The following is a 24,870-nucleotide window of genomic DNA, read 5'->3' on the forward strand; positions in this document are numbered from 1 at the left end:
CGACTACGCTTTTGTGTACCTTAAAATAACGGATCCATTTAGATCCCTTTTTTTTTTTTTTTTATGGAAGTCAATGGGATAATTGATCAAAATGGATGCACACAAATGCATACTTTTTCCATCGCTTTTTTCATCAGTTTTTTTGCAAAAACATCTAAAAAAAACGGATTTTAAAAACGTAATGTGAACCCAGTGTGGTGTCCTACCACAGGTGTTACTGTTGTATACACCCTTCGTAAAAGGCTGTACTTATTGTGCTTATGTGGTGATAAAAGTAGTACTAAAGTTTTACCACTAGATGTCGCTGTATTAGATACGTGTATTCAGAAGCTGCACAGCTGAAGTGTATAAAGGGTTATTGTTTCCTTGTGTGTCACATGTATCTGCAGGCCAATGGGAATCTGTTCTTCTTCTCTCCTATCAGCTCTCTCTTTACTTCTTCTATTGCACTCTTCACCTACTCACAGCGCACTTTAGATGCCCTGGGAGATAGGAAGTCACATGGGTACAGGAAGTGTGCATGTCTTTCGTGTTGCACAGTATGGAGGAAGGACACAAGCTAGACAGCTCTCTACAGTGGTCCTCTCTGGGCCTTGGCAATCTGCCAGGTCCCCTACCCAAGTCAGTCTTAGCTAGAACCTCGTATGGGTAGGAAGCAAGACAGGACACAGCTGACAGTTTTCTTCTCAGTAACGCTACACAGCACTATACACTGTTAAACCCTTTTCAAGTCAGACACAACCTTAACCCACGCCATGGACTAGGAGAGTCACAGAGCAGGACAGTACACCACACCCTTGGGACACTTCCCCTTTCTGTGGGTGGCGGGTCTTATCATCCGGGAGGGTCATTACACCACTCTGGCCATCTGTGATCACACTATCCCAAGGGACCCGGTAGTAAGCCGGCAGGACACTGACCACAGGGGAAAAAGGTACAACCGGCCTTGTAAAATAAAAGCAGGCGTGCCATTACCCCTGTGTGCCCACCAGGCACTGGCGTCATGAAATAACACCCCTAGGTCCGGCTGTATCTCGGCCAACCACCACCGTAGTGGAGTCACACTTTACCACCTAGCAAGTGACCGGCCAATCCTCCGACACAACAACATCATCACCGGGGGATCACACCACACCAGCCTTAGGTCCAGTGATCAATGAACGAAGAGAATACATTCGTTCCTCTGATCTAATTCTTTATGCTGGTTAAAAAAAACTATTTTCAGTGCTCCGTCACAATCCAATAATCATTCATTCAGCCCTGCCCATATGCCATGTAAAGGGCTACTTGTATTGTGCCCATGTAATATGAGGGTTAATAAAGTGGGTGGGGACTGCAGTGGATGACCCCTAATGGATACTGACAGGCGCTGTAAGTTAGACAACCTCTTTTAAAAAAAAGGATCGGCCCCTTGTAAAGGATCTTCCGATAATGATCTAGCTCTGCCTATATCTTACTGTGTTACCATCCAGGAGTTTGAAGTGCATACCTCTTCTATCATGTATTGACATTCTGACAGCATATTTGAAATTCTTCATTATAAGATGACATATTTAGCTGCTGTTTTAGCTCCAAGAAGAGAGTTGCAGAACAAAACAATGGCATATGCTCTGCAATGGCATACAGTATGTCTATTATGTTATCATGAATGAACACTGAATAGCATGCAAAGCCATAGCCAAAACAGCCTTATGTAGATATAATACAATATAATGAGTAGGCCATCTAAAAAAAAACAAAAAACCTAAATACATGCATTAACAGAAACAGTGAGCCAAACCTAGTATGGGCTTTGTAATGTTTGAGCATTTTAAGTGGATGTCTGGAGATAATCTCCTCGTTTATCTCCTTCTCAATTTCCTCCCAGGTTTTCTCCATCAAAGCGTTGGCACATAGACACCATAATGGAGACCCTGGTCACAGTGAGTAAATGGAATTTTATTTTTTTTTGCATATGAAATCAGTCACTTCAGTAATAAGCTGGTCATGCACATTAAGCCTATGTTCACACTCTGTAAAATATTGGATGCCATTTTAATTTTAAGTGACGGCTGTTGTTTTCAGTCTTCAATGATTTCCATGGAAACAATGGCCGTTGGTTCACAATGTATAAAATAACAAATTAATGTTTGTGTCATTAATTTGCGTCCGTAATTGAGCAAACAGCGGACGTTATTTTAATGTTGTTCACACATTGATTTTTTTTTACTGTCCTTTCTCCATAATTTCCACTATATTGAATGGGACTTTAAAATAGGCACACCCAAAGGGGTGTGAAAAGGCAATGGTGATGAATGTAAACTTGAGAAATTTACCAGCGGCTGTCATTGTAATGACGGACAACAAAGTATGTTAAACAACGGACGTTCAAAATCAGTGTGTGAACATAGCCTAAATAGACTTTTGCCAAAGTGTATAAATAATAATTGAATAGAAATTTAAAGAGCAATAGGCTATGCTCCCACTACAGCTTTTTTGGCCATTTGAGGGCCATTATAAAATAAGGACCGTGATGTGACCTCAAAATGATGGCCGTCAAAAAAAAACAATACGTATGAACATACCCTAAAAATGTAACATATGTGTGTTTTTATTTTTGGTGGAAATGTTCTTACTTGATATTTTACAGTGAAAGTAATCTTACGCAAAGACAAGTTGCATTTCATATTGCTTCCTGGACATGGCTATGAAACAAGTTGTTGTGTTTCTTGGTTTCCAGGCCGGGGAGAGTGTTCGTGACGACGCGGTCTCACACCTCATTCAGCTGATCAGTGGGTCCTCAGAACTGCACGGCTACATTGTTCAAAGACTCTACAAAGCAGTGAGAAGGGACATTGTACAGGTATCAGTAACAGCATGACAAAAAGATCAGGAAACGTATGGTTGGTATAAAAGTAAAAAGGAGTCTGCTTTGAAAACATTGCCGGCAGGACAGAACCAAGTCTATAATAAAGATACGGAAACCTGAGTAGATGATCAAACGACAAGAATTACTGTGATGGGACAAAATCTGTATCTCATCTTCTCATTGATGTCACAGTCAGTTTATGCACAAAATGTATTTTTATAGTTGTAATCTTCAACTTTATTATCCCAGAGAACTCATTGGTAACAAAGCAATGGGTGTAAACCTTCTGTGCTACCCAACCAGTATAGCTTTGGGCCATGCTCAGGAACTGACTTTACGCAACATCTTGGTTTTCACCCTTTATCCACTCTAGTATGCAGAAGCTAAACTTCTGATGCTATTAAGTACCAGGTTGCTTAGCATAGTCAGATACAGGTAGGAGAGCTGTAGCAGATGGCACAGGTTTGCAGTCAGCCATCTGGGTCAGGTACAGTACACAAGATTTAGCTGAAAACAGGGTTAGGAGAAGCAGCCACATGTCAAAATTGCCCAGGCACAGGTTAGTGGTCAGAGCAGCCTATAATAGGTAGTATATCACAGGAGAAACAGCAGACCGACACTAGTTAACTGTGTGCAATGGCTCTCATGTAACGGGGTGCTCTCCCAAGGAAGTGCAGTATAAGCAACAATGTAACATTCCAAAGAAAAGAATATTAGGAGGCACTCACCGTAAAAAAAATCATTAAAAAACGTTCAGAGTGTGTAGCAGTTGGCGGGACGCTGCTCAGCAGCTTATAGTGTGACAGCCATTTCCCGTGCGCATGCGCGCTTCCTCAAACACAGTGTCTGAGGAAGCGCGCATGCGTGCGGGAAACAGCTGTCACACTATCATCTGCTGAGCGGCGTCCCCACCGACTGCTACACACTCTGAACATTTTTTTATGAAGACTTACTAATAAAGATTTTTTTTTTTATGGTGAGTGCCTCCTAATATTCTTTTCTTTGGAATGCTATAATAGGTAGTACTGGTTAGACATAGGTGGGGGACTATTTAGGACTGCAGACCTTGACACTTTAAGTAGCAGCAAAAGCATGTAGTTATCCTATAGGCCAGACCAGGCATGGCAGCAGAGGAGGAAGCAACATGGCATTGGCCAGGGACAGCATGCAGGGCATAGACCTGAAGCTGGCAGTGGTGGGTGACAGTATATCGGAAGGTGCTGAATGCCGGAGTTACACTACTATGAGTCCATACTTTACTTTTAATATCCAGTACCCATGAAATTGTGCTTAAAGAGTCACTGTCGTATTTTTTTTTTTTGCAGAAATCAATAGTCCATTCCATTTTAAGAAACTTTGTAATTGGGTTTATTAGCCAAATCTGCCATTATCTGCATGTAAAAAGCCTTTTCCCAGGTCCCCCCTCCTTCCTCTTTTTCATCCACTCTGAAAAATCTGAAAATTGTGACTTGTTGCAGGAGTCGTACCCTGTCTGTTCTAGGGAGAGGGGAGGGGGGAGGAGGAAGGAGGGAGTTAGCCGGCAGCAGAAAGCAGATAACAGAGGATTACAGGCCCGGAGCAGGGTGACAGCTGTAATCCGAGCTCAGACAGGTCACTGGTGATGGTCACAGGAGATATCCCGTGAGGGATTTGTAGATTAAAGGGGTTGTCCGGCAATAAAAAATTATTCACAGAATAACACACATTACAAAGTTATACAACTTTGTAATGTATGTTATGTCTGTGAATGGCCCCCTTCCCCGTGTCCCACCACCCCCACCCGTGTACCCGGAAGTGTGGTGCGCTATACATTACCTGTCACGTGCCGACCACGGTCTCCGATCCTCAGCAGTGACGTCTTCTTCGGGAGGCCGGCGGATCTTCCCGAGTGCCGGACGCCCTCTGCAGCGTCATCCGAAGCTCAGCCGCGATTGGCTGAGCATAACTGTGCTCAGCCAATCGCGGCTGAGCAGCTGATGACGTGGCCGCGTCATCAGCCGCGATTGGCTGAGCACAGTTATGCTCAGCCAATCGCGGCTGAGCTTCGGATGACGCTGCAGAGGGTGGCCGGCACTCTGGAAGATCCGCTGGCTTCCCGAAGAAGACGTCACTGCTGACGATCGGAGACCGTGGACGACACGAGATGCGGTGAGTATAATGCACCACACTTCCGGGTCTAGCGTGGGTGGGGGGAAACACGGGGAAGGGGGCCATTCACAGACATAACATACATTACAAAGTTGTATAACTTTGTAATGTGTGTTATTCTGTGAATAATTTTTTATCGCCGGACAACCCCTTTAACTCTTTGTTGTCCTGTTTTGGTCTTTTCTTTAGCTCTCTCCATAGGAGAACAATGAAGACAGGGGGGAGAGCTTCAAACTGCTTTTTCATGATAAAAATGCATTTTTCGGATAATAAACCCAATTACAAAGTTTCTTAAAATCGCCTGGACTATTGATTTCTGCAAAAAAAAATTTCACGACAGTGACACTTTAACCCCTAGACGACCCTGGACGTAGGGTTACGTCATGGAAGTCTGTCCCCAGACGACCCATGACGTAACCTTACGTCCTGGGTGTTTTTCGCGGAGCGGAGCGCGCTTCATAGCAGGTGGGGGCCGGCTGCAATCAGCAGCCGGGACCTCACCGGTAATGACACGCTGCAGCGATCGCGCTGCCGCGTGTCATTAACCCCTTAAACGCCGAGTCACTTACCGAGTCACTTACCGATCGGGACCCCCGCAGTGTGACTGCGGGGGTCCCGATCGTTGAAACGGACTGCCGGAGGTCTCTCACCTGCCTCTGTGCGGTCCGATCGGCGATCTGCTACACTGAGCCTGCACAGGCAGGCTCAATGAGCAGATCGCCGATAACACTGATCAATGCTATGCCTATGGCATAGCATTCATCAGTGTAGAAATTAAACTAATCTATGTAAAAGTCCCCCAAAGGGACTTCAAATGTGTAAAAAAAAAAAAAGTTAAAAACACTAACACACTACCCCAAAACCCCTCCCCCAATAAAAGTCTAAATCACCCCCCTTTCCCATTATATAAATAAAACATATAAAAATGAATAAATAGATAAACATATAATATACCGTAGCGTGCGTAATTGTCCGATCTATTAAAATATAACAAGCGTCATTGCGACCGGTAAACGGCGTACACGAAAAAAAGGGGAAAAAGTGCGCAGATTACAGATTTTATGTTACATTATATATTAAAAAAAATCTATAAAAAGTGATCAAAACGTCCGATCTTCACAAATATGGTATTAATAAAAACTAGAGATCATGGCGAAAAAAATGACACTGCATACAGCCCCGTAGGTGAAAAAATAAAACCGTTATAAGTGTCACAATAGGCCCATTTTATTAATATTTAATTGCCAAAAAAAAGGATTTCATAAAAAAAATACATATAACATTAGAGAATCTGTGTAACCTGCATATGGTTGTGTTTGGGCTGACCTATAGAATAATAGTGTCATGTCGCTGTTACCATATAGTGCATTACGTAGACACAGGAACCCCCCAAACGTTACCATATTGCATTCTTATTTACAATTTCACCTATTCATATCTTCATAAATAATATATTTGGGATTCCATCATACATGTTATGGTAAAATGAAAGTACAACTATTCCTGTAAAAAACAAGCACTTACATGGCTTGTAGATAGAAAACTGAGAGTGCTAGAGCTCTTAGAAGGGGAGGAGGGAAAAACGAAAGCACTAAGATAAAAATTTGCGCGGTCCACTGGGTCATTTTGGGCCTGGTCCTCAAAGGGTTAAATGTTCAAATAGTAAGATTTCCAAAACTAGCTGGGTCCACCTATGCAGATTTTGTTGTGAGCCGTGTGCGCTGATCACTCTATGTGTGCAAGTCACCCTGAGATCTGTCTGCATAGATATCGCTATGTAAAACAAATACAGCTGGAGGCCCAATTCACCTCTAGTTCATATACACACTGTAATATGAGCTGCATAATATCCGAGCAGCGACAAAGGACACATTCCTTGTAACACTCAAAGGATGTTTGTTGAGACTTGGGTAAACACTACGCATTTCAGCTACCGTTTGCATGGTGTTTATTAAAGTCTTTACCTCTGCTGTAATTGGTTTAGCCATTGCTAGGTGCATATGAGCGTTGCAGGTACATAGGGTGACGTAAAGTTCTTAAAGGGGATGTTATTGCCCAACAAAAGTTAGGAAAATTACTAATAGACACTTATTATGGGAGATGCACCTGTAATGCATTTTCCCTGCACTTACTACACCATGGCGTGTTCACGTCTCTGTAAAGTTGGTGACGTCACATAAACTGCCAGCTCCTGCTGCAGCGGTGGGACAGACTGGAGCAGCAGGTGTCGGCAGTTTATGTGACATGACATCACCAACTTTACAGAGACCAAGATACGCCGCTGTAGTAAGTGCAGGGAAAATGCATTACAGGTGCATCTGCCATAATAAGTGTCTATTAGTAATTTTCATAACTTTTGTTGGGCAATAACATATCTGAAAATTATTTTGCCTGGACTTCCCCTTTAAGGTCCTTTTAGAAGCACAGATTTGTCAGCTTTGCAGGCCACAAACGAGTGCCGGTCAGTGAGATCAGCACTTGTTTGCAATGCCTTTACACAGCACAACAAATCTAGCGGTCAGGTTGCACAAACAATCTTCGTATCGTCTGTGCAGTCCTTGAAACTACACAGATATGTATATATTGGTTTCTGGGATATGTATATATCTGTGCTGTCAGTTTTCAGATTACAAGCAGCAGTGTATACTTACAATGCATGCTGCTTGTGAACCGGCATCCAGGTCTCCAGTCACTAGCTGTATCTTCAGGCCTCGCCCCCTCTGGCTGTCATTGTGAAAGAGGCACAGCCTGAAGACTTGGCCGGCGCAGGACTGAAGACCCGGATGCTGGATCACAAGCAGCGTGCATGGTAAGTATACACTGCTGCTTGTAAGCTGGAAACTGACAGTCAACGATCAACCTATATATAAAATAAAAAAATAAAGTAGGGGCGCTCGGATGTGTGGTTAGATCCTTTAAAAACGTAATAAGAATCAAAACAGCTCTGTATTGCTCACCTGGATCAGTCATGTTGTTGGACACAACTCAAAATGCAGCCTGAGAGTAAATGGGGAGCTGCTGCCACCCTGCGGAACTCCCTCCTGGGGCTGGTAAGTAGATCAACAGGATGGAAGTAGACAAATGGATGGCTTTCAAAGGTGCTCGTACCCTTTAGGATCCAAGAAAAGCTGAGTCTAACAGAAAGTGAACAGCAACTCTTTTATTGGCAAAATGCACAATGCGTTTCAAGGGACTCATTGGTGCCCTCTTCATCAGGTCCTAGCTCGTTCTAAAGACTGGATCAGCCAAGGGTTGGGCTATTTCCCGCTCCTCGGCTGATCTGTATAACTTTTACATAAATCGACCTGTGTAAAAGGCCTTTTACAGATTAATGGATTAATTTTCAATGCAAATGATAGTAAATCTAATAAAAAACAACTATGGCTGAACATTAGGAGGCAATTGTTGGGTATTAATGTCTGGCGCTGAATGCTGAGGTTTGATGCTGGTGTATGTGAGATGTTGGTGGATATTGCTTTATTATGTGTTGCTTTTGAAACATACATTATTAGTTATACAGATAATGTCACATTTTGTATACAGCAACCTTTAGTTCAAGTGGCATCATGGTGCATTGGGGAGTATGGGGACCTCCTACTACTTGGAGTCTGTGAAGAAGAGGAACCTATTCAGGTGAGTTTTCATTAAATTACATAATACACACCAAAATACAACATGCAATACCAGTGTGCTAAAATCACTTGCTAGTCCCTACATGATACCAGGAAAAGGAACCATTTTTGTCTGATAAGATATATTACAGTTTCTTATATTTGCTTGTACTATGTACTATGCAAAATTTGTACCTTGAAATCCTTGTAGGTAACAGAAGATGATGTTCTTGATGTACTGGAAGGTGTTTTACAGTCCCATATTTCCCTGCCAAGTACCCGGGCATACACCCTAACAGCAATCATGAAACTTAGCACACGCTTCAACAACACCATAAAGTAAGTGATAGAAAATACATTATGCTCGAGTTAGACAATCATCCTATTATGAAAAGTATAAATTGTCTGTTTTTTCCTTTTATTCTTTCAGCCGTATCCGTCGAGTGGTGTCTATATATGGATGTTGTCATGATGTGGAGTTGCAGCAGAGAGCAGTAGAATACAATGAACTATTCAAGAAATATGATCACATGAGGTATAAATTGTTCTATGCAAGTCATGTGGAGATGTACTGTTCTGAAACTGTCACAGTTATGTAAAAATGTCTCCCCTAATATAAAGGAAGGGAGTTCTGGCAAATTACATACTACATGAAAACAAAAAATGATATGGATGAAACTAGAATAATATACCTTATGACTCAAAATGATGGACGTCATTTTGAGGGGGAAAAAATGTGAACATAGCCTAAGGGTCCTATTCCACGGGCCGATGGGGGCCCGATCAAAAATGTAAACAAAATAATGTAAATAATGTTGTAATGTAGCACATCAGCGCTTGTTTACTGGGCCTATTCCACGGCCCGATAATCGTTTAGCGAGGGCTGCAGGGACATCGTTACCGATGTCCTTGCAGCCCTTGTTAAACACCATACATTACCTATTCATGCTGCAGGTCTTCTCCTGCACTCCTTCTTCCTCCCGTTTCCACGAGCAGCAGCAGCTTCGGTGCTGTCTGAGCTGACAGATCCAATCACTGGCCGCGGCGGTCCTGGCCAGTGATTGGCTGAGCGGCTTGTCAACTCAAACAGGCCGCTCCGAAGCTGCTGCTGCGCGCGGGACTGGGAGGAAGAAGGAGCGCAGGAGAAGACCTGCAGCATGGATAGGTAATGTTTGCTGCTTGTGAGATCGTCGGTCGCCCGCTGTGCATCGCTATTTCACACAGCGATGCGCGGTCGGTGCCCTATGATTTTAGGTTTTATCGGCTGATCGTTGTCTCTTTTCCAAGGAGCAATAATCGGCCGAATCGGCCGCTACGTGAAATAGGTTCCTAAGGGGGCATCCACATGTCCACAATTTTGCAGAGATTACGGAAGGGAAAGGAATATAATGGGTTCGGGTTCAGGAAACAGCAGCAGGGAAACTACTTTGAATCGCTGAGGCACTGTAATGAGAGAGCCATGTGGACATGTGAATGCCCACTAAGGGCCGTTTCATGGCCATCTGTTTGGACAGCTATCATTTACATGGCAAATAACAGACGGTATTTCACAATGATGGACATTGTTTGCTGTTTAAATGACGGTTGTAAAAAGGGTGGTAACATAGCATTACGGTGTAGAATGATTTTTTTTATATTTTTGCGAAATCTCTGGGAAGAGAAAACATGATTGATTGTGTTGATTGGTTGTGTCCTCTGTCTCCCATCAGGTCAGCAATTTTGGAGAAGATGCCATTGCCAGAAAAGTCGACTTTAGCAGAAACAGAAACTTGCATTGGAGAAATCAAAGAAAAAACGGAGGAACAACCAAAAAGTATTTTGCCCTCAAGCCAGTCAGCTAGTTATGTGAGTAGACTTTCATTTCAGAATTTGATACTGCAGGTTATGTTGCAATATGGTACGTTGTGGTATTGTGCACTTAAGTAAGCTGCAGAACAAGCTACTCTACAAACCAGGGGAGAACCAGATGTATAATACTATCTCATAATCTTTTTCTTTCAAATCAACTGGTTTCAGAAAGTTATTCAGATTTGTAATGTACTGTATTTCTATTTATCTATATCTCACGTCTTCCAGTACGTATCAGCTGCTGTTTGTCCTGCAGGAAAAGTTTTCTTTCCAGTCTGACATAGTGTTCTCTGCTGACATCTCTGTCCGAGACAGGAACTGTCCAGAGTAGGAAAGGTTTTCTATGGGGATTTGCTGCTGCTCTGGACAGTTTCTGTCTTTGACTGAGATGTTAGCAGAGAGCACTGTGTCAGACTGAAAAGGAAACCGCATTAGAACATCTAATTTCCCTGCAGACTCTTACACAATTAGAGAGGTTGCAGCACTTGCTGCATTTATATCCTGTGTCGTCTGCGTAAGGCATCATACTGTATACACCTCATTGTACAGAGAGTTGATGATGTGGGCTTCAGGGACTGGTTAAAGGTGGTCACGTCACTCAGGGGGGAAGATATAGAGCTTTGAGACAAGATCCAGCCAAGTCTTCTATGACATCAGAAGATGTGTTGTCTCCGGAGAGAGGGAGGAGCTGGAGACAATACACCTTTTTAAATCTTCTATTCTCAATTTCCTGTCAGTGGTTTGCAAAAGTATGCTGAAGCCATTACTCTTAGTTATAACACTGTATTAATAAGTTATATTTACATACAATTTTCTGATACTAGAATACCCCTTTATAAACATATTTTGTAGGTTACAGACCTCTTGGGCTTGTTGGAAGAGAGTACGGATAGCACACCAGTGAGCTCTGGGTTACCTTCCATAAACCAAAATGTACCCAATGGAGGAAGCTTGTTGGATCTACTAGATGAAACTCCAAATCCAGGTATATCAATTTATATTTCTTATAATATTTAAAGTGCCATTAAATCCAGGGTGCTGTAAATATAATAAGGGGTTCATGTATTTGAGAACTCTTTTGAAGGACTTTTATTTTGTTTAACTTTTTTTCACATTAAAGGGGTTGTCCAGCGATTTTTTTTTTTTCTGTCAAATCAGCTGGTGTCAGAAAGTGCCAGAAATTTGAAATTTACTTCTATTAAAAATATCAAGTCTTCCAGTACTTATCAGCTGCTGTAAATCCTGCAGGAAGTGGTATACTTTCCAGCCTGACACAGTGCTTTCTGCTGCCATCTCTGTTCCTGACAGGAACTGTCCAAAGCGGTAGCAAATCCGCATAGAAAAACCTCTCCTGCTCTCCAGACTGAAAAAATAAAAACACACCACTCCCTGCATGACATATAGCAACTAGTAATTATTGGAAGACTTGAGATTTTTTTTAATTTAGATAAATTACAAAGCTCTGGCACCAGTTGATTCAAAATATATATATATTTTTGCTGGAGTACCCCTATTGTATATGATAAAACTATGTTTAGCATGAAGGTCTGACCCAAAACAAAACCCAAGACTTTTCTAGTAGCAGATGCATCAATAACCAAGAACCTGTTGGCTAAACAACCAGACAAGAACATTTCAACATATTCTGAATTAAAATAGCTTATTCGCTAGCCAAAGGACAAGGCCCCAGGTCTTTGTTATGAATGGGGTGTTAAATCGTGCATGCATGCCGCCATTCTGTTTACTCGCTATTGAAGCTGCCAAAGGTAGCCAAGCGTTTTACTTGTCTACCTTTGGTAGCTCCATAGTACATAAATAGAGCAGGAACATGCATGTGCGACTCTTTGCTCCAATCATGAAAAAGCCTTAGGGCCCCTTTCTGGGGATGGGGGTGGGTCCATCAGTTGGACACCCCAAAGTCTGACACTTATCCCCCTATCCTGTGGTTATTTTAACTGAGAATATCGATGTAAAGAGGTTGTACAAAATTAGAAGAAAAAACAAAACATGGCTGCTGTCCTCTAAAAAGGATCTTACACCTCTCCACAGGTTGTGTGTGGTATTGCAGCTCAGACCCATGCACTTCAATGGAGCTGAATATAAATATGTCATATATTTTAAGTATTGCATTTTACAGCAGCTGTACCGTCACTGGTTGTCTATAATAATAATGGACTTCAAGTGGAATTCTCCTTCACGCGTCCACCATCTAGCCCTGCCCTTCTAGTCATCAATTCTTGCGCCACAAACTCCTCCTCTAGTGATGTCACTGACTTCCAGCTACAGGCTGCTGTGCCCAAGGTAAGTCCTGGAAACCTTTGTAACTAGTTCATTCTTATTGCTTATAGTTCTTATTGCTTATTGATCGAAGCTCGGGAAATCCTAGGTTCGATCGAAATCGAACATTCACAAACCTGCTGCATTTGATTGCTGAAGCCTTCCCAGTCCGTGGGAAAGGAGAAGAGTGCCCAGAGACCGCATGGAATTTCGGGATTTAGCCTATTACCTAGGCTGAATCCCGGAATTCCAGTCAGTACCCAGGCACTCTCCTCCTTCCCCACAGACCGGGAAGGCATTAGCAATCAAATGCAGCAGGTTCGTGAATGTTCGAGTTCGATCGAACATAGGATTTCCCGAGGTTCGATCAACTCTACTTATCGTATGCCACATAGCAATTCTATGTCAACTATATTTTAGAACGTTCAGATCCAACTTCAAGCTCCTAGTGGATCTTTACTTCCAGCTTCCGATGGAGGATCGGTCACACAGTCTATTCGTATCCTGAACCCCCAAAAGGTGCTGTGATCTTTAACTATGAGAGTGATGAAAAATAGCAGAAATACTTCTAGAGCTGCGGTGTGGAACCTTCTGCTCTCTAGCTGGTGCAAAACTACAATTCCCATCATGCCGTTGGCTGTCCAGGCATGATGGGAATTGTAGTTTTGCACCAGCTGGAGGGCTGAAGGTTCCCCATCCCAGTTCTAGAGTCTAATAAAATTTGATAGCATGCATTTAGCATTGCTAGCCGGTTTTTGCATTTTTTTTTTGATAATTTTTGTCCTCTTTTAGGTTGCTCTACGTATGCGGTTACGTTTGTCTTTTACACATAATGGCAATCTAATCCAGGAAATATGTGAAGTAAACAACTTTCCTGCAGAAACGTGGCAGTGATATGATCGGGTTTGCGTGGACATAAAGTGGCAGAGACATTAAAGATTTTTTTTTTTTACTGAATGATGGAAAAGAAAAGAAGCCGATCAGTGTGTTACATTCAGCATATCTGTAATAATCAGAATCCAAGGCTGTTTCTACTTGTGTAGAATGCTTACAGGATACACTTTACACAGCGGCACAATACTACATGCACATGCAATATCACCAAGTTTGAACCCAAATATTTAAGAATATCGGAACGACATTGTAATAAAACAAGAGCAGACATGCCATTTTCCTCCTCTAGGTGGCATTATTCTACTTTGACTTTTTTTTTTTTTTTAACCTTGGTTCCCAATATTCCAGTCTTGCTGAATACTGTGCCAATCTCTCTGTGCACTACACTAAGGCACTCAAAACATGTATCATACCAAGCGTGCAGACAGAAGAAATCCCATTAGGGCAAAATAAAAAATACAGAAATGGTTAACCCTTTCATTCGCCGTCTACAGATTTGCCAATTCCCTTTAGGCTGTTTGTGTTAATTAGGATTTGCGAGTATAATGAATTCTCCAGCTAATTAATGCTGTGTAGTGATGATGAGGGGGTTGCCTGAAATAGTGTGTAAGGGGGGGAGCAGCTACATGATGGGGGGGGGGTTCATGTGAGTGGCACCGAGCCAGCCTGTACCTGCCCCCTTCAAGATGACAGACTGCAATAGACAACAGGGAGAGAGAGCGCAGTGACGAAGGAGGGAGAGTGCGCAGAGTAGCAGATGCATCCGCCATCGAAAAATCAGCATCTCCTCTACCCTCCCACCAATATCCAATCGTATATATTTCACCCCCACCAATTCACCCACTTCTGCTCCCTGAGGTGTGAGCTGGCAGCTGTGGGCACTGACCATCTGTGTGCGTGTTCATGCATTTGCATCTGTTTGTCTGTGCCCTGTGTGCGCATATCCGGGCAGAGAGCTTGGCAGAGAGAAAGAGTGTGTGTGTGGGGCAGAGAGATACACAGCCGGGGAGTAAGTCAGCTTGAGATATACATAGAAAGAGATGGGCAGAAAGAGGCAGATAGCGAGAGTTGGCAGAGCTACAGACGCTGGCGAGGAAGCTGGCACAGACGCGGCCCCCTCAGAGATGGCACCTGGTACTTATCATTGTGCCGTAAACAGTGTGCATGAAACTGAGTGTAAAAGAGCGAGCAAGCGAGGATATGAAACAGGACATGGTACAAGAAAAGAAGAGGATGGCACGCCAATTCCTTACACTGATCTCCCGAATGTTAATTGCTCATGCTCCCGGAGTGCCTGACGTTGGTACATGAGAGTTGCGTGACATGCATATGTGCTGTTGGGTGCCTACGTCTAGCCATGCCATATTACATCCTAGCGTTTCAGCAACAATGGCTAAGCCAAAAGAAATTCTACCATGTCCAAGAAGACCAAGAGCTATTCAACAATGGCCATAATGGAAATGACGGTGGAAGGATACCAGAGGCCTCCAGATAACGGTGAGACAGAATTGACTCCGAAAAATAATAATGTATCATTCTAACCACACGCAGAGAGGGGAAATCTTGATATATTCTGAATCTGTACCCATGTGGCTTGAAGGAGAGATAACATCATGTTGTCGATTTATTGTAGACATAATTACTTACAAAACACGCAAACACCATATAGACATTTTAAGTTTAGATTTTTATATTTTTTTAACCATTTATACATCACTCTGAGGAAATCCTCAAACTCTTTGCATGCGACAATCCATGTTAGGTGAGCAGCTGGCCACTAGACAGGTTAAAAGATACAGGAAGAGCATGAGCTATCTCCTACACTGAGCTGGCATGATGTGCTCTTTGAAGGTCAGATTTGCGGCTTTGGTGCTAGTTAGTTAGTCTGTTTGGTTAGTATAGCAATCCTGGTCATGTAAAATTATATGACTTGCAGGATCTACGAAGGCAATAAGCAAGTCCAAGGCCCAATCTGTGCCACCCTTTGTGTATCCTGTAGTGTTATAACCTTCATATTCAACAGTAACAACAGTCTGATTAGGGAGAAGAGGAAAAAGAGAAAAAAAAGGAAAACAAAGAGCAGGTAAAATGGATATTGGGTCAATGGATGCTTAGTTGTTTGACCGCTTTTGAGATGAAAGAATTGTTTTTTGGTGAAAGAAGTGTGTTATAGTGATCTGTAGAAAAAAACTCTACGCATCTGCCATCTATGTAAAGCATTATTATTATTATAATTTATTTGATGCATCAGCAGAATACCTAAAGTTTGTCAAATATACTAGGCAAGGAAATGTATATTTAAGACCATCATATTCAGCCCAAAAAAATGTTTAATGCATGCACACAGCAAGTGAAAACCACGAGAAAGTTTCATAATTTTCACTTAATGGGGTCTTCACTAAATTCTAAGATTTTTTTTTTTTTTAAATAAAGAAACAGCTCATTTTAAGCATCAAAATATTCCATAATCTGGCAGTGTGTAGCAAACGGCATTTGCTCAATAATACATCAAAGTAAAATCTGAGAAAATTTAAGGAAACCTTTGGAAATTTAGTACTTACACCATGTTCTGTGGCTTTCAAGTTTAATATGTTCGCCTCGTAGTCTATAATAATAAATAGTAACTGATGAACTGGTTGGTTTCCTAATATATTAGTGTTCAAGGTTCAATTTTAAAAATGATATTTATGCATTCACATTCATAAAAAATAGGGACTTAAGAATTGCACTGAAAAATCTGCAAGCCACAAGCAGCTCAGAACGTTCACCTTGCATGAGCAGTCTACTGCAGGCTTTGCGCATTGTCAGAGATCCTCTTGTGTCCTGTGCTTTGTTTAGGCTGATAGCAACCTTGTTGTTGAAGGGTAACATGACTTCCTTTTTAATAACCAGAACATAGGTATAAATGAGAAAATATTGGATCTTAGAAGATTACATGGTGTAAATGAATTCCTTTGTTATTGGGGGAGGTCACAACTGGCCTATGGCTATTTATAGGCCACCGAGGATAACTGAATTAGGTGGATATATGACTAATGGGTCATGAGACATATGTACAATTAGTTGTAAACCAAGGAACTGAGCGGAAGCTTACTGATTTACTATGTGTTAAGGCTTCCTCTAGTCATGTAAAAGGTATAAGCCACATTCATATGTTTGCGAGGAGGCTCCACAGAAGAAGTATGGCTAGATAAGCTCCTGATAAAAAAAAAAGAGACATGGAAGTTTATGTGCAGTAGGTAAGTGGTAGAGTGGTACAAAGGGCAATCAATTCCTTGGAATAAAAAAAAAAAGAAAAAAAAGTGGCAAGTAGGAAATGTAGAGGACATATATCATATATGAGGGATATTGTGAAGGTATGGAACGTCCAATGACAATGCATAATAGAAAGCATTCTGTGGATCTACAGCTGTGGCACATCTAAAGGTTTGGTTTTGTGTAGGGACTAATAGATGGCAGAAAGGTTACGACTAAAGAATGCAAATTCATGGCAGCAATTTTTTATTTGAAATTTTTCTTTATGTTTCTTGCCTATCTCTATCTTATAAGGGAGAGGGTATGCTTTTTGGCTTTTGAATGTGGACTTGTATAACAAGATGCCCATATTCATTTTTTTTTTTCAAATTAATTTGCTTTGTGTATCATGATGGCATGGGTGTTGTAGTGCGCACTGGAAGAATGCCCAATTCTGCCAAAAGTGTACTTTATCTGGCATATCCTTAAAAGTTTCCATACACCTTAGCTAGCTGTTGACTGAGCATGAATGAGCTTTTAATGGGTAATAGGAAAAAGCCACTCCCGGGTTCCACTAGCAGCAGCTTTTCCCCCATTGACCTACTGTACATATCAGGCATGTTAAAATCTATCTTCTTTTCCCCAACATCTGCTATCAGGATACCCCTATGCACAAAAAAGTTTGCAAGTCCTTCTGAAATCAGCAGTTGCGGCCATATTTATCTTATATGTATGGCTCCCTATACCAGTCCACAGCTGTAATTCTACAGATTGCCCAAACATTGTACTCAAAGAAGGGCTAATTTCACTAGAGATGATTGAACATCTGAAAAAGTTAGGTTCCATCGAACCTAGCCGGACCTTCCGTATTTGATTGCTGATGTCTTCACGGTCCATGCCGAACAAGGAGACATCCCGGAACCGCCTGGAATTCCAGGCAGTCCCTGGGATGTCTCCTCCTTCCACACGGACCGTGAAGAAATCAGCAATCAAATACAGAAGGTACTCGAACCTAGCTTTTTCAGATGTTCGATCATCTCTATATTTCACCCAAGCTTAGAGTAGAGATGGGCAAATTTACAGTAATAACAAAGCAAAGCGCTTCCTTATCTCTGCAATCCACTCATCAGCCTGCTGCCTTTTAACTCACTCAGGGGCTGGGAAAAGCTGGATCCAGTCCTGGGAAACTTCTCCCAGCGGATTGCAGAGATAATAAAGGGCTTTGTTTTGTTATTACTGTAAATTCGCTTAACTCTGCTTATAAGCATGTTACATGCACATTTTTGCATCTATATTACAGATGTCTCGGCCTGACCACAGGCCAGATGTCTTGAACTGACAGACGAAGCGTGCATCCATATTACGGACCCAAAAATGAGTATTTGACAGGCTTTCGTGAAAACAGCCAGTGTTAGAAAGAGAGTAGAATGACTAAGGAAATATACAAGAAAGTAAATTTTGAGATAAATGAGGGAATGTAAGAAATGTAAATCTATATAGATGTTCTTTCATAAGTATTAGTAACCCAAGCTAGACTGTTCAAATAACAGAAGAGTCCATACCAAACACATGCCTGTTTATGTACACCTATGCAGATTCCATGCTGCTCGGAGTGATGAACTAAACGTAGTCACACAGCATTTTTCTGTAACCCATAATACAAATCATCGTCCATTTCCAATGCCAATCTTCCTCTTCATTTTTTTTATTTTTTTTTTGGTGTGAATGTGTTCATTTTATGTAACTTTGGATTCAAAAGGTTGTAATTATATTTTGTGTTCAGTATTTTTTTTTTTACTTGTGTTTCCTTGTTTGGTGGTTAAATTTCCCAATCCCTCCCTACCCACCCAAAAAAAATCCCCCCAAGCTTAAAACATTGAGAGTGAGGTATGGGGAGAGCGAAACAGGGGAGCAAGGGAGTGAAAAAAATGTCCCTCCCCCCATAACCCTCCCCCGAGAGATAAAGCCCTTCCCTTGTCCCCTCCACAAATGGTTAAAGCATCACAGCGAGAGTTCTTGGAGTGCTGTTAACACCCCTAAGTATTACAAAGTTCAAGTCACTGGTTGAGAGGTGCTGTATTCCATATCTGAAATAAAACTCCCAAAATCTCTATGTGCACACGTGTTCATGCATGTGCCACAGCAGAGCAGGCATTGCCTCTTGTTTGGTTCCGTAAGTCATGGAACTTTTGGTTATATTTCGTTTTTTTCCCCTCCCCCTGTTCATTGGTTTATTGTTCAGTCATTCCCTCTCCCTAAGTTAGGAAGTTTGGGTAAAGAGTCCATAGACAGGGGGAGGTCACTCTTGTTTTGGCACCAGGTTCAGGAAAATGCAGAAAAGCTTTGGGTTCTCAGTATTTCTATGCAGAGGTTTAAGGGTTTTTCATTTTCTTTTTGGCCTGTATTGTGATGTTCTTTGTGTATACTTTCCTGCTGGAGAGACACATACATATAAGCTAGGGAGACAGTCATGAGAGCTGGGAAGTGTCCCTCCAGCAGGTTAAAGGGCGTGGAAGCATTCTTGAGTGAGGGAATGCTTCATTTGTAACAGACAAGACACAAACGGGGAGACAGTCACATAAAAAGGGAACAGACGTAAACACTCTAAGGGGGTAAATAAAACGTACACAAGAAGTGAAATAAAATAGAGAGACAGCCTCAAAGCTGAAGTGTGAGACAGCAATAGAGTGTCTCTATAAAGCCATGAGCACAGAGGTAGCAGCACTCTTTGGCCTGAGTTGAGGTATTGCAGAGGATGCTCCATCACTGCATGCACTTTGTGCACGGTGCTGCTGTGACCTCAGATGTTGGCTTCGAGCTGCGGGACCCTGCAGTAGTACTTGGCAGGAGAGGCAGTGATAGGTACAGACCCTCACTCTTAGAGGCGGTGGATGTGGAGGAGGGCCAGTGTAACAACCTGCGCGCTGATGGGCTTCTGCTTCTCCTTCTTCATCATAAGATGTCTTGCAGCGTTGGCACTGGTACCTAATTGCCACATCCACCATTGGAATATCTTCATCTTCTAATTCATCATCACGCTCCACACTTTCTTCCTCTCCCACTGTAGGTTCCTGACTCCCACTGCTTTCGGTTTTCATCTGTGAAGGCTCTGGCATGCGGGATGAAGATGTCTCAGGAGCCAATTTAAGGGGTGCCGGGAGCAGCCCTAGAAGTGTGTGAGGAATCACGGGGTTTATTGGAAACAGACGCTTCTTTAAGCCATATAGCTGTTGAAAGTATGGGCCCTGTATCTGGGGGGTGAACAGGGGAGTGGCCGCTGGAGCAAGTGAAAAAGGCATAAAAGGTGCCCCCATCAGAGGAGCAGCCTTTATAGCAGAGGGAACTGTGTTTTCAGGGGTCAATGCAGGTTGTGTGGAGTCCTTAGTGGTATCCTTGGTAGTGTGCGAGGAAGTGGGGGCAGATGGTGCTGCACGGGGAAGGAGAGCTGGAGGTACAGAGGAAGTCATCCCTATGAGACTGGGAGGAGGGCCTAAGAATAGAGACAAAACAAAATTAGAGAAATTATCGTCTGCCAATTGTTTTTTTTAAACCATTTTAGCTTGGTTGTTGCTAGGGGTGTGGGTATTGGGGTGTTGTATGTGTATGGCCAGCTTAAAGTGTCACTGTCATTATAAGTTTACAAATCTAAATCAACAGTAGATGTGATATAAAGTATATTTACAATTTACATTCATTAATTTTTTTATTTTTTTTTTTAGTTATCATGGAAAACACAGCACTTCCTGTGTTCTGACTCTTTTTTTCCCCAAAGGATCTAAATACAGGAAGTCCAGTGTTTCCCAGGTCATCTGCGCTAAAGACAAGTCATGTGACTGACGGACACACTGAACTGTGACTCTGTGTACTGTCCGGAATTCCTGTGTTTAGTCTCTTATTTTTCAACCAGCACAAGACTAAAAAGCTTCAGGAGACAGGACCTGTATTTCTGGTAAGTTTAGTTTTGTTTAAAAGGACGATGACAAAAAAAAAAAATTATGTAAACTATAAACTTGCTTTATATCACATCTACTGTCTACTATGTTCACACTACGTATATTTGAGGCAGTATTTGGTCCTCAAGTCAGATCCTCATAGCAACCAAAACCAGGAGTGGATTGAAAACACAGAAAGGCTCTGTTCACACAATGTTGAAATTGAGTGGATGGCCGTCATTTAATGGCAAATATTTGCTGTTATTTTAAAACAACGGCTGTTATATTGAAATAATGGCAGTTATTTACTGTTATATGGCGGCCATCCACTCAATTTCAACATTGTGTGAACAGAGCCTTTCTGTGTTTTTAATCCACTCCTGGTTTTGGTTGCTATGAGGATCTGACTTGAGGACCAAATACTGCCTCAAATATACGTAGTGTGAACATAGCCTAATTAAGATGCAAATGCCAAGTAAAATTTGAGTAGAATTCTAAAATAGAAATCCTGACTAGCATCTCAATACTGTAAATAATGAAATTTATAGTTTTAGCTGACTGTATACTAATAAATCACACCGGAAGCTAGGCTATATTATTCTCATATGCCTCATATTAATTTAACATTTGATATTTTTCTAATCTTAATTTATATTAAAAGGTAAATTATTGGAGCAATGACTGCCTAGTCATTATAGAAGAGGTAACTTATTATTGTTCAAAAACACATGACTGAAACATGACTCAAACTAGAATACCACTTTAACTGGGTTCACACTACGTATATTTCAGTCAGTATTGTGGTCCTTATATTGCAACCAAAACCAGGAGTGGATTAAAAACACAGAAAGAATCTGTTCACACAATGTTGAAATTGAGTGGATGGCCGCCATTTAATGGCAAATATTTGTTCTTATTTTAAAACAACGGCCGTTGTGTTGAAATAATGGCCGTTATTTACTGTTATATGGCGGCCATCCACTCAATTTCACCATTGTGTGAACAGATCCTTTCTGTGTTTTTAATCCACTCCTGGTTTTGGTTGCAATATGAGGACCACAATACTGACTGAAATATACGTAGTGTGAACCCAGTTATAATAATGTTTGTTGATGCAGAAATACATGCTTGCGTGACACCTCAGTGTAACAAGGTATTTCTGATAGTATTTGCTTAATTATTGCTAGAAAAATGATTGCTTTTATTGTTCTCTATGTGCTTTGTTGTCTCACTGGTGATGAACATAGCAATTTTCACCAGAAATAATGCATGCGTTTTGCTGGATTATAAGGTTTGTGAATGGAAGTGGGCAGATCTACAGTAACCATATCTAAGGGATTGGCTATTTATTAGCTTAGTCGGGCCAAATTAGCTCTGCTTTTAAAGCGCTCTGATCCCTAGGAATAGCAATGTATAGGTTAAACACCTGGATTGTTAGGATTACTGGATTATTTTAAGTGCGCTTCCCAAATATAATAATTCACAGATAAAGTTGACCTAGAGAACAAACCATTACAATAATAATGACAACCTGATAATATTATGTGAGTCCAACAGAAAGGTGACAGGGCAGCACTAGCAGTTCAAAAGTCCAATTTATTCCACTGGATGTCATTTCTTATGGTAATGTTGTAAAATGTACAAATTTTAGTGATAACTGTATTTATTACTATTACGTATATATGCACATTATAGGGCATGCATTATAGTAAAACGTTGAACAGACTTCATACCGAGGGCTGCTTCTATGTATTTGGTGGGCTTTGCACCATTGAATACTTTGCTTTAACCACTTAATGTGGCTGTGCATAATATATGTATGGTAAACCAGATGACCACTTAATGACGAATGACCACTTATTTACTTGACCACCATAGATAGGGGACAACAAGCTCAGATAGGAATACCTATTTAAGTCTAGAACCAAGCTGTTGGAAGTAAAATGCACCAACTTGTTAAAATAGCATGCCTCTTAAATAAGGATATTTAAGCCTCCTCTATGTAGGCATAGGCTTTAACTAAAATAAGCGCCATTTTCCAACTAATAAAGATGTGAGAAGATTGTTCACTGCAGCCGAATCCACAATTACAGACAAATTTAGGGCCCATTGACTTTTACTGGGCTGTTGACACCGTTCCCATTTTATGGATCCGCAAGAGATGCGGATGACATGCCCTGACTGTAACTGCGCCACAAACACATCAATAGAAGTAAATGGGATCAGTATTCTGTGCAGACGTGACGGACGTTGCTTCCGTAAAGTCCACAAATCATTTTGACCATTCCTCTTTTCTTTAGAAGTACTGTACCCCTTTATGGATCCGTAAAAAATACTGACAATTACGGACGCATTATGGATGCATTTTTGCCTATAGCGTATTGCAAACATAATATACGGTCTTGAAAAACTACTAAACTTGTGGTATGAGGCCTTTGATTTGTTTTACTGATTAGTGCCTGATACCAGAACATGTTTTTTTTTTCTGTTTTTATTTTTTTGACTGTAATTTTGTAAATTTTATGTGCAAAACATTGTTATAAGGGCTTCTATCTTGCCCAAGCTGTTTGTAACAGCATTTAGTGACATGAACACCTCCAGACCCTTTTCTTTCTATGGGCACATTTGTGAGCATACATTTTCCAGGGGAAGCAAGCGGCCAACCTGTTAGCTCAGCGCTCGCTCCTGTGGGTGCATGGTAATAGTAAACTAAAAATATCCAGAATTTAAAAATGTGTTTGAAACAATATAAGGAATATAGTTGCATACACACAATTTTTGTTTGTCTCCCTACAGATGGAGAACATGCTACAAGGAGCTGATTCTTTGTCATCACACTAGCAGTCATATTGCTGTATCTACATTATGGTATCTGTGTCTACATTATGGTGAGTAATATGAAATTTTAAGTTAATAAAGGTTAATATCCATTATGGGTTTCCTTTTTGAAGAATGGTAGGTGTACATGTGAACACAGTCTATGGCTAAGTTCACTCACCGTCTTTTTTTGACGACCATCATTTTGAGGCCAAACAACATCTATTATTTTAATATCATGGACGTTAACAGATGTAATTTGGCCTGAAAATGATGGACGCCCAAAAAGAGGGCCGTCAAAAAAAGACAGTGTATGAACATAGCCCATCTATGAAAGCTATTATATTAGCATTTTGGATTACCAGTGAAACTATACAACTGGTTAAAATGGAATTACGATACATTTAGGGCCTTCTTACTTAGCGTCAGCATTGAGTGCAGTCAAAAGCCTTGAACTGAGGTCTATTTGAAAACCATGCAGACTTGCATGTTGCAGCCATATTTTTGCTGCTCTGTGTTAACCCACCTAAACATTAACTGCACATAGACAATTTGTTTTAGTCAGTAGTACAAAACCTTCAGCCGTCTGTCAAATACCGGCATTATGTTTCATCTGACCCTCCTTGCTCCTATCATTGGTGCCTCTTTTCCAATCTCTCTTATGGGCAATCCTCTGTACTACTCAGAGTAATGCTACGTTTACACGGAACGAATTTTCGCGATAATGATCGAATTTGAACGATAATCGTACGTGTACACGCGGCGAACGATTGATAAATCGTTCATTTTGATCTTTTAATGTTAATGTTCATGTTCTTAAATAGTCGTTCGCAAAAAATTCGCAGATCGTTCCGTGTAAACAGTCGTTCACTGATTTTACCTATGTGTGAGATAGGCTTAACCGATCGCAAAACGAATTTTCTGTACGATATATCGTTCCATCTAAACAATGATCGTTATAAAAAAAAAATCGTTACTTCGAAATCGTTAATCGTATGATCAGGCCAATAATCGCCTCGTGTAAACTTAGCATTAGGGTCCATTTACACAGAAAGATTATCTGACAGATTATCTGCCAAAAATTTAAGCCAAAGCCAGGAATGGATTCGAAAAGAGGAGAAATCTCAGGCTTTCCTTTATGATCTGTTCCATGTTTATAGTCTGTTCCTTGCTTTGGCTTCAAATCTTTGGCAGATAATCTGTCAGATAATCTTTCTGTGTAAATGGACCTTAATGCTAAGTTTACACAAGGTGATTATTG

The 24,870-nt window shown here is 41.3% G+C and overlaps 2 protein-coding genes across 3 annotated transcripts in view; one reads left to right on the top strand and one right to left on the bottom strand.

Moving 5' to 3' along the window:
* The window catches only part of AP1G2 (adaptor related protein complex 1 subunit gamma 2), a 33,698-nt gene extending 19,600 nt beyond the window's left edge, over positions 1 to 14,098 (top strand). Inside the window, exons 13-22 of one of the 2 annotated variants that reach the window (XM_069961636.1) lie at positions 1,868 to 1,922; positions 2,720 to 2,842; positions 8,540 to 8,629; positions 8,819 to 8,946; positions 9,038 to 9,142; positions 10,317 to 10,452; positions 11,308 to 11,440; positions 12,596 to 12,756; positions 13,153 to 13,251; positions 13,525 to 14,098. In XM_069961636.1, coding sequence (XP_069817737.1) covers positions 1,868 to 1,922; positions 2,720 to 2,842; positions 8,540 to 8,629; positions 8,819 to 8,946; positions 9,038 to 9,142; positions 10,317 to 10,452; positions 11,308 to 11,440; positions 12,596 to 12,756; positions 13,153 to 13,251; positions 13,525 to 13,626 — 1,132 coding nt within the window. In that variant the 3' untranslated portion in view covers positions 13,627 to 14,098. Of the gene's footprint in view, positions 1 to 1,867; positions 1,923 to 2,719; positions 2,843 to 8,539; positions 8,630 to 8,818; positions 8,947 to 9,037; positions 9,143 to 10,316; positions 10,453 to 11,307; positions 11,441 to 12,592; positions 12,757 to 13,152; positions 13,252 to 13,524 lie in introns of both variants that reach the window. The other variant, XM_069961635.1, reaches the window with a different exon arrangement.
* Positions 14,099 to 15,294: 1,196 nt separating this feature from the next.
* The window catches only part of ZFHX2 (zinc finger homeobox 2), a 68,182-nt gene continuing 58,606 nt past the window's right edge, over positions 15,295 to 24,870 (bottom strand). Inside the window, exon 11 of the mRNA XM_069961634.1 lies at positions 15,295 to 20,350. Coding sequence (XP_069817735.1) covers positions 19,554 to 20,350 — 797 coding nt within the window. The 3' untranslated portion in view covers positions 15,295 to 19,553. The remainder of the gene's footprint in view (positions 20,351 to 24,870) is intronic.

Source organism: Dendropsophus ebraccatus, chromosome 3 (assembly GCF_027789765.1).
Source record: "Dendropsophus ebraccatus isolate aDenEbr1 chromosome 3, aDenEbr1.pat, whole genome shotgun sequence".
Taxonomy (NCBI): domain Eukaryota; kingdom Metazoa; phylum Chordata; class Amphibia; order Anura; family Hylidae; genus Dendropsophus; species Dendropsophus ebraccatus.